This window comes from Aplidium turbinatum, chromosome 6 (genome assembly GCF_918807975.1).
Source record: "Aplidium turbinatum chromosome 6, kaAplTurb1.1, whole genome shotgun sequence".
NCBI lineage: Eukaryota > Metazoa > Chordata > Ascidiacea > Aplousobranchia > Polyclinidae > Aplidium > Aplidium turbinatum.
In genome coordinates, this window is record NC_137477.1 from 6821612 (window position 1) to 6839961 (window position 18350).

General features: G+C 35.0%; 1 protein-coding gene across 1 annotated transcript; it reads left to right on the top strand.

Annotated features, from left to right (window-relative positions):
* The first annotated feature begins 476 nt into the window (after positions 1-476).
* On the top strand, positions 477-10921 carry LOC145771857 (uncharacterized). Its single transcript, XM_082583601.1, has 2 exons — positions 477-546; positions 9750-10921. Exons 1-2 carry the CDS (start codon positions 477-479, stop codon positions 10919-10921), a joined length of 1242 nt encoding a protein of 413 aa, XP_082439727.1.
* The last annotated feature ends 7429 nt before the right edge of the window (positions 10922-18350 follow it).

Genomic DNA, 18350 nt, shown 5'->3' on the forward strand with positions numbered 1-18350 from the left:
ATGATGGCGTGACCCATGGCTAACTAAAGATACGGCCTGATTTGTCACATTTTGCAGAAATTTCCAGGTTTTGCTAACTTTTGGCGAATGTTTAAATACATTTTTCTAAAAATTATATTTTTACGCTTTCTTTACTGTTTTCCCCAGATGACACAATAGGTTTTAACATCCTCAGATGTTGAAAAACAAAGAAAATTTGATTTTGAAGATTTTAGTCAGACTGTTAATTTTTCAATAACAGTCTGATTCAGCATTTTTCAACTTACTTTTTCTCATTTGCTACTGCCTCCCCAAGGCAACAATAAGCTTTTATATCATTAGAAGACAGCAAAAAGTAAAAAATCTCAGAAAATGTCAAACACTAGCAGTAGCTGTAATCACAATCTGCAAAATGTGACAAATCAGGCCGCATCTCCAGGTGGCCATGCGTGACCAAACGTGGAGAAAGTTCTCCGTGCATAAATTTAAGCATGTCGATGGAAGAATCGTCGTATGCAGCTTTAATATCAAGCAGCACTCTAAGTGGAAAAACAATTTCCAGATTAAGTCTTAAAATTCCACTAAATAAACATATTAGCCCTCAAATTTGTGTCTATATGTTATTTCAACCTGTTTGTATCAATTAATTATTTATAACTAACTATGCAATACGTATACAAAAAATAGAAGCACATCAGTTCGATTGAAAGAAAGTGCCTTTGTTTATGCACGATTTTTAGTCTCCTCGTGCGATCCTTTCAACAAAAAAAGGGCATTGGCTGGCCAGAAAATTTGTGGGCAAGAAAACAAATTGTCATAACACGCAGTTGCAAACGTTCGATATTTAAACAAAATAAAATGTTTGTCGGGATATTATGCTGAGTAAGCCAAACTAAATTCTTTGCATTTATTTCCTTATCGTCATGATCTGCAATTTTAATGCCAGATTTCGAATGACATGCCATAAATATTAAGAACAAAGAAAATATTGCCTAAAAGCATTACAATTTAAGTGATCACATGTATTGTCTAAATCGACTTCTATAGTCTGATAAGTTTCAAAATCTTCTGTTAGCTAAGATTGCAATAATTTGTTAATATAATGCACGAATTAGTGAAAAAATTGCTGCCATGAGTTATAAACTTAAAGCTGATAACTTTGATAAAATGAAATGCAAAATTAATAAAATACATCAAATGTAGTTATTACTTTCTAAAACCTTTTCAGCCTGGTTCACCCTAAAAGGAGGATCATCAAAAGGTACTTATTCAAATAGAATTCTATTCAAATAGATTCAACTGAATAAGGACCTTCTGATGATCTCCCTTTTAGGGTGAAACAAGTTGTAGAGGTTTTAGAAAGTAAAAACTATATTTGATGTAATTTTCTCTGCTTGGCTTTTTGCTTGGCATTGAACAGTGAACACCTTTTGCAGTATTAATCGTATTTATTGTTTAAATTAATGAAATAAATAATGGTGGTATTTTTGTTTTGCAAGCAGGGTACATAAAATGTTGCATCTATTTATTTTAAAGCTGAAATAGTTTAGAAGTTTAATTTAACTTCCTCTTGCTTAAAGGGTTTAGCCAAACGGGTGAAGCAGTTTAATGCAAAAATCTTGATCACACGTTTTGCAAAATATTAACAAGACTTGTGGTGCCAGCATTGCCAAGGATGGATCCAGCAAGTATATTGAAGAAGGGGGGCGTTTTTTAAAAAGCACAATGATCTATGTAAACTTTAATCCGCCTTTGAAAAACTACCATAAATGAAACTAATTTTCTGTATTTGTTTGGAGGATCGTTCTATTCGCCCTCCCATGGATCCGCAATTGCGTAAGTTATATTGGTGATTGAAATTAATTATGTAGTATATTTTTTCAACGTGTGATTGCCTTAAAATGAAATGCTATGTAAGCTACGTCATCAGAAATGCTTTGACATATTCTATGTATAAACTCTAAAGAATAAATAACAAAATATTATACAACACTGTATTAGTTGTCTTCATTATTTAACAAATGACCTTTGTTACATAAATGCTAATAACGCTGAATCACGGAAACATATAAAATTATGTTTTTACTGTAAAATTGCAACGTCATGTAAGGGGGTATGCTTCAGTATACGATTCTAACGAAGGTCGTACGTTCCAGATTCAGGCTCGAATTAAACAAACCACCTCAAAAATTTGTCCAACAACCAATGATAGCTTTTAATCGATTATTTTGTGCCATGTCAAAACTTTACTCATTTAAAAAAAATTTCAAGCAACTGGAAATTCAAAAATGCTCTATCTAAGATAACCTTTTAATTTGATGGACATTTTATTAAAATCAGCTAATTTGATGTACACACGTAGGATGTTGAACTGGTCAGCTGATAAAACTTTTTTGGATGTTATCAGCTGGCTATGTAGGCTCGCCTACACACAAGTCATGACATTAGATGTGGCACAATAATCAATAAACCAGTGATTTTAAGCTTGTTTTAGATGCGTTCTCAGAAAATATAATGGTATTCATTAAAACTGCTCACGATATAAATAAACTTGAGGTATATCCCGCAATCGCTGCATGGTTACACATAACTTTTAAATTAAACTTTGAGAAGAAACAACAAAAAATATTTGCTAAATACCAAAAAAAAATTGAATTTGCTATATTCAAAACAATCTTATATTTACTTTATGCTTCAAAAAAAGTTGTTTGCTTTCTTCAAACAGTTTGCCATCTGAAGACCTATAAGTAATATTCATGAGGTATGTTGATCCATGATTTGACTAGCACAGGCTGTTAACCTGGAATATCTCACCAAAAGTGACTGAAAAAATTAATGTTTTTGAGGTCTGGTGCTTCCGTAGAATGCAACGTATTTCATGGCTTGCAAAGAAGACAAACAAAGAAGTCTTACAACAAGTGAACCAAACCAGATCTCTGTTCAAGAATATTAAAACAAGACAATATAAATTTCTCGACCATGAATTCGTTCTTGCAGTTTAGGTGACCTTTGTTTTAATTCATACCATACTGGGCCAAAAAAGTATCACTTTAGCTAAGTTAAGAAAGAACTGAAAATTGAATGAGGCTGTTCACCAGGCATTAAATTAAATAATAGGAGATGTTCTAGTTTAGCTCAATTTGCACCAGTAGAACATCTCCTATTATTTAAGAAAGAACTGTTAGAGTATTTTTAATACATTCGTTTCAGCAGTTTAGATTTAGCAAAAGTTAAAGATCTAAAACTATGCCGTTTTGTGTGTACGTGTTTATTGGCTGCAGACCTCTTGCAGACGACATCAACAAGCTCATGCGGTGCCAGACTGTAGTTTATTTTTGAGCATTTAGATTTTTGTTTTGAATACAAATCTTAGACGTATCAGTAGGCTACCAGTGAGCAAAACTTAAACAACAAAATTGCATATCAATGCATTTGACTACTGTTAGCAACAAAACTGTGATATGGCAAACTGCCTCATAAATTTTATCAAAGAAATACAGCCGCATAAATTTTATCAAAGAAATCTTATTTTAATAATGTTTTCTTCAACTTTTCAATAGCTAAGAAGTTTGTGCTCTTTGCCCAATCCTTCGGTCCTCACTGACTACGCTCTTAGATACAGGGATAGAGAGACCAACTTCTTTCTCTCGTCTGCCCAGTTTTTAGCAATTACTCTCATCACCCCCTGGGTAAAAGCAAGGTGTGTTTTTATACAATCAACGCTTGGATTGAAGTCGAACCAGGGTTGGAGGATTGGAACTTCAGTGCCTTCTCTGTTGTGCCACTGAAGTAAGTAATGAATTCATCACATATCACATTGCCTACAGTAGCATTATTGAAATCAGACGTAATAGTTTCTCCTACTCCAAGTATATGGTGTGAGTGAAATGATTAGTGTCGTTTTAGCACTCGATTCAGGATTTGCAAAATAATGATTTTTTATTTTGATCTGCAACATCTAACTGAGCCGGGTTTCGAACCAGGTTTGTATGATTTGAAGCCAATTGCCATAATCGCTTGGTCATCTTACCGTGGTGTACAGTATTTCACAATACAGCAATCAAGGTACTTCTCGATTAACTTTTAACCCGGATATAAAGATTCTTTCTGTCGTTATTTTATCAAGAATCAGCTGATAGTTGGCATACAGAAAAAAGGTCAATTTATCGTGAAAGCTGTAATTCAACGTATCATACAAGGATATTTTATTGATTACATATTGAAAAAAGTTACATAAGGATTTGGCAAACCCTTGTGCACAGCATGATGCATTCATCACGTTCGCCAATCGCCATCTAAAATTTACAGAATTACAACTGTTAATTAACTTAGTAAAATCGCAAAATATCCCCAAATAATTGTTGATTCTAAAGCAAGCTGTAAATATTAGCTTTTGAACAAGGACAATCACGTATGCTCTTTTCCGGCCAAATGTACCAACAATACTTTGAATGGGTTACTTTCATAGCATGCAGTCTAACACGTTTACAACGTAAATCTGTCTGCAATTTTGCAGGTCACATAATATCCACGTGTGACTCATTTACTGCTGAGATAGCCGTGTGAGTGTGATAGACATGGCGCAGCTGAAAAAGTTTAAATGATGCACTTTGCTTCAACCACACAGTATGCGACTGAAAGCCATAATTATGTTTAAATGTTGAAAAGGTGTTTTAAAGTCTGTATTTGGCGTGCAATTGTCTTATAGGCCGAAACGTTACGAAACTGCTTGATTGCGCTTAGGAAGCAAATTCCATATGAAACTTTCAGGGAGAAAAATGATGCAAAACTATGATCTTAAAATAGCCTACTTAATGGCAGAAATTACTACAGGACATCATTTGCCATCTATCGTACGTAGTAGAATGGACACTACAATCCAAAAAAAATTGAATTGTAAATTATAAAAATGATAGAAACAATCGGCTAAATATTTGTAGCCATCGTGAAAAATGTCCTAAAAGCTACTGTTTAAGTTAAAAAGCATCATGTCAACTAGCAGCCTACCGTGTGCCAAGTGGTTGTTTATGTTTAACCTGTTTAGTGTTTGGCTTCAAAACTTGCCAAAATGTTTCGGGCAAATCATTTTTGCAGCTTTCTTCTACAGACGAAAAATTAATGTAAAATGGACTGATTTCCGGCTAGATACAGGGTAGAGAGCATTGTCGTCTATTGCATTATTTGCATTAGTTTTATGTAACGTTGCAGTTTTCTAAGTTGGCCAAAAATTTATCTGGGAGATTCCTCCAATTGATATGAACGCTTTTTATGGATCTTTCCAGCCAATTGATGCCAAACTTTCGGGCGATCATTATGAGTCAGAGGAAGACAGAAAATATAATGACGTCAAGAGTGAGCATGTGACTCTTAGAATAAAACAATTATATCATATTATTTCTAAATTAAACGGAAAATTGCAATAGAATAGAGCAAAGATCAAGCGAAAAAAGAACAATAAATAAACGTTAACTAGTTTCACTTTATTTTTGCCAAATATTTTTCAGTAGGCTTTTTAGACAAAATCGCACAAAATTCTTCATTTTGTTTAATATACATCTGTGTTAGTGCGGTTTGCTGCTAAGCAGGTAGTTTTAGCAGTTTCAGCCCTCTTCATAAAGTGAGTCGTGCTGACTGACGAAATGTCAAAATTAAAAGCTAGTTATCATTTCAACATCTTGCGATAGTATAATCTACAGTCACCAGAAGAACGTAAGAAATTAATTTATAATTAAAATGCCTGGTAAACAGTCCCATTCTGTATTCAGTAAAAAGTTACAAAATAACACAGCCGGAGAGTTCACATACACAGAAAGCGGCTCCAATGAGCAGATTTTCACAGTTGATTTCACCGGCTAATTAATTTTTATGTTTTCATTTGCTTGTGCTTTTCCAAACACTAAAGAAAGCCTTCACGGCGGCGAAAGCTTTATCAATAAGTTATTAAATTATACAAAGTTTCTGAACCTGGCTAATATTATTTACTTGCTATGCTCAATCGTTCCGTTGTATCCTAAGTTAAGGATCCTAGTTAACTTTCTGTCCTCAAGAACATCGACGAACTGAAACAGAGGTTGAGAGACATCAGTGTTCATCTCATTCCTTAATGTTACCACCATGCTGCGTTTTTGCCGTGGCCTAGTCTCCATCATTGAACTATGTTCCAGCAAACAAAGCAGTGCAGGGCAAAGACAGAAAAGTTTTTGGGATCACAACAGTGGAAAACAATAAACACTAAGGTTTTTTTCTTATATTCTTAACGTTTTTATTTTATCGTGATGACGACGATAATACCATAATCTCAGAGGCGAATGTTGTAGTGGACTATGGAAAAAAAATATATTAGTGATTTCTTGATGGCTTGATGTTATTTTGAATACTTCAATAACTTAAATTTGAACAAAACGACAGCTTTTGAACGAAGGAAACCATCAGATGATTAAACATGACTTTTCAGCAAGTTAGTGTTTTTATAGTCTCGAATACTCAGCTAAAAAACATCAGCCAGTCAACATATGGAAAATAAATGAAATCACATGACATAAAATGTTCAGGTTTACCTGTTCTTGTACTGTTTGTGCTGGGATGTTCAGGTTTTTTTTTTGGTGAAGATAACAATACTATGTAAATATTCTGTAGTTTATTACGTAAGTACAGCAAACTACAAAAACACCGGTATTTAGCACCTTTTAAATACCGTTAGTTCCACTGTTTTTTGAAAAAAAAAAGAAAGTTGACAGCGATGAGATCCCTTTATTTTAATCTATGGCAAGTTCTTGATATTACTTTGAGCAATAAAGTCTCACTGTAAAAACAATGCTATTATATGAAAGTCATAGCTTTTTTTTTTGTAAAACACTTGAAGTTTGTTCACAGAACACTGGTGTTTCGCGGAATATCGATTGAAAATTAGTGGGCTTGGCAACCACAAATTATTGATAGCGACGAGCAGCTAATGAAAGGCCAGAAATAAAGCTAGTCATTATTTTCAACATCTTGATAGTCTAGCTGCCCTTCCTGCAGTTATCAAAAGAACAAAACGAGAATTTTACCATGGTTGCGTTTTGGTATAAAGAAATGCGAGCTACAAAACAGACAAAGAGTAGGCTATCAAACCTCAATGTTTTACGCTGACGAATCACGACAGCTTAAATCAAATTACTTCATCGTTTTACTTGCTTTAGTTGACATTCAAAAATTGATTTTCAAGCTTGTTTGAAGAAAGTGAGAAACGTTTTCCTGAACTTGTAACGGAGCAATAAAAACCTCCTACAGATGAAAAATGCCATTGTTTGATAAAAAATAGATATATGCCTTTTTCATGTCGTGTATTTAACGTATAGTTTGTATCTGCACTGCAATAAGTTTATAATGTGAGACAAGTAGCAAGCTGGATTGAAAATAACTTTTAAATATTTTTACATTAAAAAAAAATATGTTGTCTAAAAATATCAAAAGATTTTGGATGCTAGGTCATAATGCTTCGAAGTATTTTTCGCATTGTTGAAGACTATGTCATAAAGTCTACTTTTTGACCCGATTATCAACATTACGTTTGATCGCAATGCAAGATGAGCTGGTTGCTTTTGCAACGTGACTTTTAAAAGCAAAACTTTTTATGCTTGTTTGTATATAAATTTGAATTGCGTCGCTACCATGTTAAATTTAATGAAATGGTTCATCTCAGTTACACACACCCAGTCAATATTTCTATATAGAGAAACACATCGTGATCGTTAAAGGAAGTGTAGGCATTTAGCTTAAAGTCTGTAAATACTGGAGAACAAAGAACGCAAATGCGTTAGAGTTAATGTAAGCCTTTAATTAACATAGAATTTTGAAAAACGGTTTCAAATCCTATAATATTAGGTAGTGGAAGCACAGTTGGTAAAAGTTGTAGTCTTGTATTGTATTTGAGAGTTTCTTTTCATAAAATCTGCGAACATAAAGCACTCTAGGTGGTTGCAACTAATTTGCATCTGCAACAAAATAGAGCTCATGAGACACCAAAAGCAGGGCTAATAGCTTGAAAGATATAAAAGTAATCAGGAAATCATGCAATACTTTTAACAGCTTGATTATGGTCTCTGCAGTATTATATCATGTTCATCTAGTGACGTCGCTAGAAAGAAAAGTTTTGGGGCGCAAAAGCAAATGTTGGGGGCAAGTCTTTTAATGTTTGAATTAAACAGTTTGTTTGAAAATTTGTCTATTAAATGGAGCCAAACATTTAAGAACCGCCATGAAACATGTAATACAATGTCATTAAAAGGTTGTAGTAGTATTGAAACACCTTCATTGGGGGGCAAGATAAATTTTGAGGAGATTGTTCCCTCGATGCGTTCACCTACGAAAACACAAAAATGGAATAAATGAAATGTATATTAAACTCAATTCAATTTATGTTTCTTTGTAAGAATGCAAAATTATTGATGATCTTTAAAATATAGCACTAGAACAAAACCAGCAAAAGGAAGGGGAACTGAACTACAAATGTTTAAGACGTGAATATGATGTAGATTTAGAGGTTACATGTAAATGAAAGCAAATTAAGCACTGTCGCCAAACTTAACATATAAATGACATACAACATAATGAATAAAATGGTATAAACGCTTATAGCCCATTATGTACGATGTGAACAAAAAAAGACTTCAAGTTACGTAAAAGGAAAAACATAAACTATTGTGACTCAGTGTAGAGAAAAAAGCAACATTCTGGGCTTTTGATGCCACAAAGAGGAAGCAAAATGATATAGCAGTTCAGAAGGCGTTGCTAAGTGTCATAATACAACGATAGATTTGGGTTTAGTCAACAAAGCTAAACATTGCAAAGCCTGAAAAGCAAAAACGCAAAAGTTAAATAGAAATGCTTGAAATTACTGTTTTAAATTTGGTGATGTATCTATTCTAAATTTTGATCTATAACTCAACCTTAATGTACCCTTTGAAAGGGTTTATTTTTTTCCCGATTGAAATATTTCATTGGCTTACAGTTCAGCAGGTCATAGCCATATCTCTCTGGAGCAGCTTACAGCATATGCATGAGAAAAGTGAAGAGCTGCTGTATAGTCGAAGGGGCTCCACTCTGCAATCGACGGCATTCGTGCGAGTGTCTTGCCAAAGACAGCCACATGCTCTTGAGCAATGTCAAACCATCGCCCTATCGAACGTCCAACCAAGACTGCCACTTGGATATGCATCGGACATACAGAAGGGCATATACAAAAATGATGAATCAAGAAAGTTAACTGAATTTTGAAGAAAGAAAAAATCAATTTAAAAGTATTAAAATAAAAAGAATCCGCTAATGACATTACTGTTTATATTTTTATGTATCATTGGAGCAGCAATCACAATGGCTCAAAAAAATAAAGAATAGTTGAAATTTGAACAGGGTCAATTCAGCATATCATAGCAGTAGACTCTAAACATTCTGTTTCAAAAGAAAAATATAAAATTAACGACAACGTTTTACATGTTTGCTATATTGCTACATTACATTGACTATTTTAAAAGTATTTGTAATGTGTTGCTTTGAGCTGAGTTTCGTATTCTTGAAAATAACTTTCAGTGATAAAGCGGGTGGTTTCACATCACTTGAAGTTAATGCACCGAGAAAGTTATCCCTCATGAAACATTTTTTATTTAAATCATTTACAGACTCTTCTTTTCGATTTGTATCAAGTTATTATTCCGATTTGAAACTTTAAAAACTGATTTTGATATTGCATTGGTTGTGAATTGCTGGTGAAAGTAAAATGACTGACTCAGTAAGGCAGCAATTGATTTTGGGGAACATGACTAATCGCAACGATACCAGCTCTGTAAGCTGGGATGACTGGCACTGGACCTTTCCGCAAGTGTGTAACATAACCTTGACGGTGTTGACTATGTGGATTTTGTTCTCTCTTGTGCATTACGGAACAAAGACAAAAAAATGGAGCGGAATTCATAAACGAAATTTTGAAAAACTCAACGCGGGATGGGTGTATTCGTCTACCGTTGCTTGTGCTGTTATAGCTTTAGTAAGGTTTACAACAACACAAGTGGCATTTCACGTGGGCTACAGTGCACATGAAAGTGATGTGTGCGAAACGATTGGCGATCTTCTTTTTGTTGAATATGCTCTTGCAGTCTTTAGCACTTATATATTTCTTTGGCTTCGTCAACGGATTTTTTACACCAACAAAATGCTTAACATTGACTTCAATAAGTTTCTTCGTGTACTCAGCGCTAGTAGCCTTATCATTATAGTCGTATCCGGTATTGCTGTAATCCTGGTTAATTCCATTCCAATTACGTACCCTTCTACTGAAAACGGATGTGTTTATGAAACTGAAGCAAGTGGTGTTGAGGCTTCCTCATGGGCTACTTGTGCTGCTATAGTTGTGATTGGTCAAGCTATGTTGCTGGCTCTGTTCATACACCCTCTCCACAAGAGCAAAAAAAGTGCTGGTTCATGCATCAAGGAAATAATTTGCCGTGGCTGCTTGAAGATGAACAGAGAAGATCAAATTGAAATAAAATCTGTCAGCTCTTCGTTAGAATCCACTGGGAGCGTGCAAATTGAAGGACAAGTCTACAGACAATCTAAACAAGTTCGTCTGTCCAGTACCAGTGGTGGAAACTCTACCATTCAGGTTTTCAAGTCTACCAAGCGCTCCCATCACACCATCAAAAGAATCATGCAGCGAACAATCGTATTTGCCGTCATCTCCATCACAGCTGACCTTTCCATGATAGGAATACTCTCCACCTCTCTCCTGGATCAGTCTCAGCCTGGCCTAAGGAGACTATCTACGACTCTGTATGATCTCAACGTGTTTCTTAACCTCATGTTTGTAATTTTCTCCTTCACCACTTACAAAGAAATGCTATTTTCACCTTGCTCGAAAGAGAAGATAAACTTTCCAGGCTTGAAAACATCCAGCAGCACAACTTGAACTTTTTAGACAAGGTGCTCGTTATTGACAGGCCAATCAAGAAACTTTGAATAGTTTTTACTCCTTATTCTTTATCGTGTGAGCCTCTAGAGCCGAGAGCCTACCCTTTTATCACCCAAGATTGACGATGTTCCCGGATTACACTGAAAAGCTATTGAAGACAGCCAGTCATTGGTTTCATCATCCAAGAAGCGCGTGTCTTTGAGCTTTTATTGATAACCACAAAACGATTTAATTTTCTTATTGATGCTATGTTTATGTATTTACAATTTCTTATGTTGTGAAACAAGGACGGAAAGCTGAACTGAAACAAATTCATTGGTTTATAGCTTGATTTATCGACTTCCATCATCAAAAATTCTACATCTTCGATTAAATAACTAACTCTTTAATATAAAATAATATTTGTATAGTTTATTTATTTTCACCACACAACAACTGAGCTATATGGTTTAACTTTTTGAAAGCGACTGTGCACTTTATCAATATTTTTATTACAAGCAGATCTCTTGTGTCTATGGAGTTTGAGAGGATCACAAACTTTTGTGCTGGAGCGTAACACATCTTTTTTGGCTTATTTTGATCATTGTAATACGTTTGTACTTTTGCTTATTCAATTTGAAAGCACAGAAGTGTCAAAAATATGCTTGTTTTTTCTTGTATAAACTGATTGCGGCTGTAAAAATACTTCTTTATCAACTTTTAAAAAATGTGTATTGAAACAGAATGTTGTTTTTGTTTCATAAACATGAAATGTATTACAGCACATAATTTACAACTAAAGCTCGATCAAGCGCATTTAGCAATTTTTTTATGTCGGATTCAAAACATTTTAAGTTAAAAGTACAATTACGTTGTATCGCCGATACGTTTTTTTAAATACAATTTTTTTTTCTAAACAATTAAAGCACATGTGATAATTAATGGAAACCACAACACTCAAAATTATAAATTTTGGATTGCTGCTACTGTACTACAATTTAGCAAGGACATTGCATTTAGGGACACAAAGTTCCGTTTGTCTGTTCTGTTCACACCAGAAAGGTCAGTACTAAATCTGACGACATATTTCACCTTATTAGCTCTGCCGAGAAATGTACCATATTTCAAAGCTTAATTGGCTACCCCGATATAGGCGTAGATTAACAGCATCTTTTGTGCAGCTTACAGAATGCTTATGACCTAATGTAATTTGATATAAGCATCTTTTATGTTGAAAATTGAATGAGGTTGTTCACCAGGCATTTAGTTAAATAAGATAATGCGTTTTATTAGTGCACTACTGATAATTTAGCTTAATTACCACCAGTAGAACGCATCATGTTGTTTGAACATCTTTTATGTTTTCTACAAATTTTAATTGCGGAATTGTTTGTAGTTGTTGGCCATGTGTTTCTCGGCGTTAGCCATGACTGCAAGTGAGCCTTGTGCAAAGAGTGCAAATCATTTGATTGGACGTCATCAGTGTCACATATTTTTTACCTTCTTCTTCGCGATTATGCAACTTCTTTTTTCGCATTGAAATGTCGATTTGTATTGTTGTGTAATATTTCGAAACAAAAGTTGCTTTGAATAAACGTGACCAGTGACCACTGTTTCCCGTCCTCGCATTTATTGAAAAATTATTTCCGGAATTGTGAATGAATAATAATGTGCTATATGTTAGGCCACATTTAGACACAAAAGTCTTAGACATTGAACTTTAATGTAACCTAAAGCTGGAGATAGTGATTGCTTTTGGTCGTAACATAGCCAAATGTGAGCTGGTAAAAAAAAAATTATGACGTTCTACCTTTTAATCTTACTGAGTCGTCCAACACAAAAACGATCAACGGTTGGTTGTTTTAAAACATTTATTTTTAGGTGCAAAGTCCAAAACGCTAATTGAACTCATCGCAAACGCTGAGAAAACTATAGTGCTCCATCTTCAATGCTAAAATTAAACATGGAGCATACATGTCTGGAACCCAGAGCTATGCACAACCAAACTCAGACTCTGCGGTTTTATGTACCACCCAGTACCGTGGACGTAAAATTAAGAACTCTTTATAGGCAGAAAAATCAGTCATTTTTACATTGATTCAATGTGGAAACGACGGATTTTGTAATCTTGGTTGCGTCATACTCCATACTTCCGCTCCGTTAGCTCAGTGGTTACGCGCCCGGCCCAAGATCACGCGGCGCAAGTTCGACTCTCGGAGTTTGCGCTTGAGCAACGCACGAGGACTGCTCTCCATTCAGCGGCACCTAATGGATGGAATAAATTCCCGGCAACAACACTTCAACAACCGGACAACTCTGCCAATCTCGGTAACCGGCCCTGTGTCAAGAGCCTCTACAAGTATGCGAAACTACCAGAAATAACCAATCAAGGCTTTGTTAGTCTGAGGATAAAGATTCAAAACCAAACCAACCAACCAGTCATGCTCAGTTTATTTCAAGCTGGCGTTGGTCCGGTTTCCTTTAGGATATCATGACGATCCTAATGCATCGTTCAGCATCAAATAAATGTGGCGTAAAATCACTGTGGAAATTATTTTCTTTGTGCTTCACGACTTGAAAGCACCAGTGTGGATGTGTGGTGTCGGCTGTCGGCATTGGGTGTGTTGGTGTCGGAAGCTACCCCGACACCATTTCTACTATTAGACGTGATGTCGGAAAATTCTGTCTCTTACAAACAAAAAATATCGCGTGCTTCTACAAGTATATAGGGGAAGGTGGGGTGAGTTGGAACATGGGGCGACTTGGAACATTACAGTTTTTCAATGAAATGTTTTACTTATAAATCTATGCTGCCACCTACAGACAGTATGTGCCACACCCTATCACACGTGTTGTTTTCGTTTCATTTGTTCAAAGTTGTACGGAGATAGGAAGGATGATATGTTTTTCAGTGCTGAGAGTAATTTTTGAGGACGCTAAACAAAGTTTAATAAACTTATAGCTGCGTTTGTCAACTGAAAGTTCTTTTGTGCAATGATTAGCAGTAGTCTTGTACTTTAAGTATTGCATAGTCAGTTTTGTTCAAATAAAGTGTAGATTGTAAAATTAGATTTTTTTCAATGCCTCCATTGATGGGGTGAGTTAGAACAGTGGCTGTGGGGCCAGTTGGAACATGTTCCAACTCACTCCACTGTATAAGAACTTAGAAGTTAGTCTAGGAATAATGTTGAACTGACTATGTTCAGTTACAACCTATTATATTCACTACAACCTTTTCAATTTAGAGTCTGCAAAGCAACACAGTTAGAAAATAATGTGTGTTTTTATACGAAACGTTTATGCATGCTCATCGCCATGAATAGCCTATATTATTATGTGACATTGCATGCATGTGATCGTAAACAATGACAGCTATTAGCCGGAACGAATACGGCTCAACTAGAAAGTATAACTTTCGAAAAATATACACAAATAAACACAATAAATTCACGTTTTCAACTCGCCCCATTGCATGCTCCAACTCACCCCACTAGTGGGGTGAGTTAGAACGTTCAGGTTTGAGATGAGTTTATAAGATTTTATTTTTATGTGAGCGTAATACAACTTTAAAATTTTGCGAAAATGTTTAGTTTCCATTAGTCTCTCCACTTGTGAAGTTTTAAGAATTTTGAAAAAGTGAAAGCGGTTCTAGAGGCAAAACAATAATTTTTGTTCCAACTCACCCCACCTTCCCCTACTATCTGTATGCTTGTTAGAGAAGTGACACAACAGGAATTGAGACTAATTTTCTAATCGAGCTAAGCGTGATATTGTATTTTTTCGTTAGTCCTTTGTTTTGAAAATGTTTTGTCACTCATAATAAACAAATATAGTTTCGGGAGAGAGTTTGCTTTTTTATACCAAAGACAGGCAAGACACAACAATAACACAGGGTTGAGCATTACAACAGTATATTACATATTTACAAATAGTTCAACATTCAAACGTTTTCGACTTAACTTAAGTCCTCATTAGGAATCTGTAAATAATTATAAACTACAATAAGACTGTTAACAAGAGACTGTTAACATCATTGCTGACTACATTTATTCGGAAACAAAACCAACTCAATTACCTTTCAAGCGTGACGTATTTGTCAAGTTGATGAATTTAACTACCGAAGGCATATTTATGTATAAAAACCAATTGTTTAAACAAATTGACGGTGTGGCCATGGGATCTCCATTGGGCCCTACTATTGCTAATTTTTTTCTGGCACATTTGGAAACAAAATTATTTGAAAAACATCTAGCATTTCACCCGAAGTTGTTCTTACGTTACATTGATGACATTTTTGCGGTATTCAATAAAGAAACCTCATGTGAAACCTTTTTAGATATGCTGAACTCTCAACATAAAAACATTAAATTTATAATCGAAAAAGCACGTGAAACCCTACCTTTTTTGGACGTTGAAATTAAAATTAATGCCACTGGATTTGATACTTGAGTTTGGCGCAAACCAAATCATACTGGTTTGTTTTTGAACTTTGATGCATTATGCCCATTGAAATGGAAGTCTGGTTTGATCTTGTGCCTATTAGCTCGGGCTAAAATGATTTGCTGCAATGATGCTCTTTTTAATATTGAAATAGAGAAATTGAAACAAATGTTTTATAATAATGGTTATCCAAAATTGTACTTTGAGAAAATATTGAATCGTTTTATCTCTGAGAATTCCAACCAAAAAGAAAAGGCTGAAAATGAGTTAAATGTGAAGCATTGCTTGTCCATTCCGTTTGTGGAAAAAGAATCCAAAACGTTTGCTCGTAAAATCGGACAGTTTATGAAAAATAAATTTGATGTGGACGTTTTTCCTGTTTATAAAACATTTAAAATTAGTTCGTATTTTCAACTAAAGTCCCAGACGCCTTCGTCTCTCTGCTCAAATGTCGTATATTGTTTTACATGTCCGTGTGATTCGGCATTGACGTACATCGGTATGTCCACCAGACATTTGACCACGAGAGTACGGGAGCATCTGAACTTTAGAGACTTAAAGAAAAGTGCCATCAAGGACCATATCATGGATTGTTCTTTTTGCACAGATCAAAAATTCTCTGCTGAATCATTTAAAATTTTACGCAAAGGCAAATCCCAATTTGACACAAAAATTCAGGAAGCGTTGTTAATCAAACGCTACAATCCAAATCTAAACAAACAATTATTTGCCGGTGGCGCCTCCATTCTCCTCAATATTTATTAGCCTAGTTGTATCACGTACTCCGTGGTGCAAATTCGTTTGTAACTTAGTCATGCAGTTGCCTTTTCTTAATGTAATTTTTCGTCTGTCTGTATGTTTCCACTCTATTGCTTTTAATCGTGCGTGTTTCTCGATGCTTTTAGTTAGTTAGTTAGTTACGGTAGTCACTGTCAAGAAGTGAAATTTATTGTAGTTTATAATTATTTACAGATTCCTGATGAGGACTTAAGTTAAGTCGAAAACGTTTGAATGTTGAACTATTTGTAAATATGTAATATACTGTTGTAATGCTCAACCCTGTGTTATTGTTGTGTCTTGCCTGTCTTTGGTACAATAAACAAATCCCAAAGAAGCTCCAAACGCCACCTACTGATAAAACTTTTGGGAATGAAGTCCCCACTGAAGGGCAGTTGCAGAAATATGACTTTACTTTATGATGACGAATTGTGTGAACACCAACACAGCATCAAACAACTTCAATGATCAGAAACGTGACGTAATGCAGGAATAAGCTTCACTGATTTCGAATGAAATTTACGTCAAATAAAGCGATTCATTTGGCGCAGTTTAAGATCAGCTGCAATCTCCAGTGATTTGTTCAAGCTTGGCAGCTTAAAGGTATAAAAATTACAGACTGAGATATTTACGAAAGTACTAATTTGCTGGGTGAGAAAAAGTGCATGGAAACGTAAAAAACTAACCGTCATAGTCAACCATCTAATCAGCAAGCATGCCTTGCCAACACAATGCCAATTGTTCTTGGTCTTGAATTCCTTTCAATGTTTCTTTATGGAAAATTTTGTTTTGTTTTAATTCAAAGTAAAAAAAAACGCTTCAATAGTTTTTTTCACATTCTTTGCCTAATGTGCAACACAGTACTGTAAAAGTAATTTTTAGTAAAATAATTTTAACTCAAAGTGTATAGGCCTACTGTAGGTTAACTTAAAAAAACATACGATTCTGCATGCTTTAAAAATGTTCTAAAAATTTATTAAATGAAGCAAATGACTAACATTAATACTTAAAAATTGCTTGATGTTAGTTATGATAATTTTTTGGCAAAAAATTTCTTCATTTTTTTCCATACAAATTAACCTCCACTTTAGTTGGCTTCGGTTTTTACTTTTGGTGTCATATGATGGAGAATATCAGTTTATTTCAGTTTGTTTTTATTTCTGACCATCACAACGAAAAACAATACATGCCAATCATAGCAGAGGTCTAAAAAAAAGTAGAAGCAACAAAACGCGGACGTTATAACGTGCACGATACCAAAGCAGGAGAATGATATTAAAATATAGCACGGTTGCAACACCTTAGAATATTCCACGGCTTTAACTGTCATTGGATGAAAATTAGTTTGATCTGTTACGTCATTTTTAACTGCTTTAACGTTTTGACAAAACCGACGCATTGCAAAACATAATTTCGCGACAGTCAAGTGTAGCAAGAATTGTAAGCGATAAACAGTTAAACACGTGCTTCGAGATCGCTCCTTCTAAACACGGCATCGCAAAAGCGAAGGAAGCCATAAAACGTTTATCACTGGCCGATAAATTGACAGTTTTTATGATATTGTGACTTGCTTCTATCGGTTGGCAAAAAGTCGAAAATTTTGTAAGCTCAGTGATTAGTTGCTATCCTAATGCATCGTTCAGCATCAAATAAATGTGGCGTAAAATAACTGTGGAAATTATTTTCTTTGTGCTTCACGACTTGAAAGCACTAGTGTGGATGTGTGGTGTCGGCTGTCGGCATTGGGTGTGTTGGTGTCGGAAGCTTCCCCGACACCATTTCTACTATTAGACGTGACGTTGGAAAATTCTATCTCTAACAAACAAAAAATATCGAGTGCTTCTGCAAGTATATACTATCTGTATGCTTGTCAGAGAAGTGACACTACAGGAATTGAGACTAATTTTCTAATCGGGCTAAGCGTGATATTGTATAATTTCGTTAGTCCTTTGTTTTGAAAATACCTTGTCACTCAGTAAACAAGACCCAAAGAAGCTCCAAACGCCACCTACTGATAAAACTTTTGGGAATAAAGTCGCCACTGAAGGGCAGTTGCAGAAATATAAGTTTACTTTTTGATGACGAAAAGTGTAAACGCCAACACAGCATCGAACAAATGCAATGATCAGAAACGTGACGAAATGCAGGAATACGCTTCACTGGTTTCAAATGAGATTTATGTTTAATAAAGCGATTCATTAGGCGCAGTTCAAGATCACCTGTATTCTCC

Coding starts and splice junctions, on each gene's coding strand:
- LOC145771857 (XM_082583601.1), top strand. CDS start 477: ATGGAAGAATCGTCGTATGCAGCTTTAATATCAAGCAGCACTCTAAGT. Junction 547..9,749: donor AAAAACAATTTCCAGATTAA/GTCTTAAAATTC, acceptor TGACTGACTCAG/TAAGGCAGCAATTGATTTTG.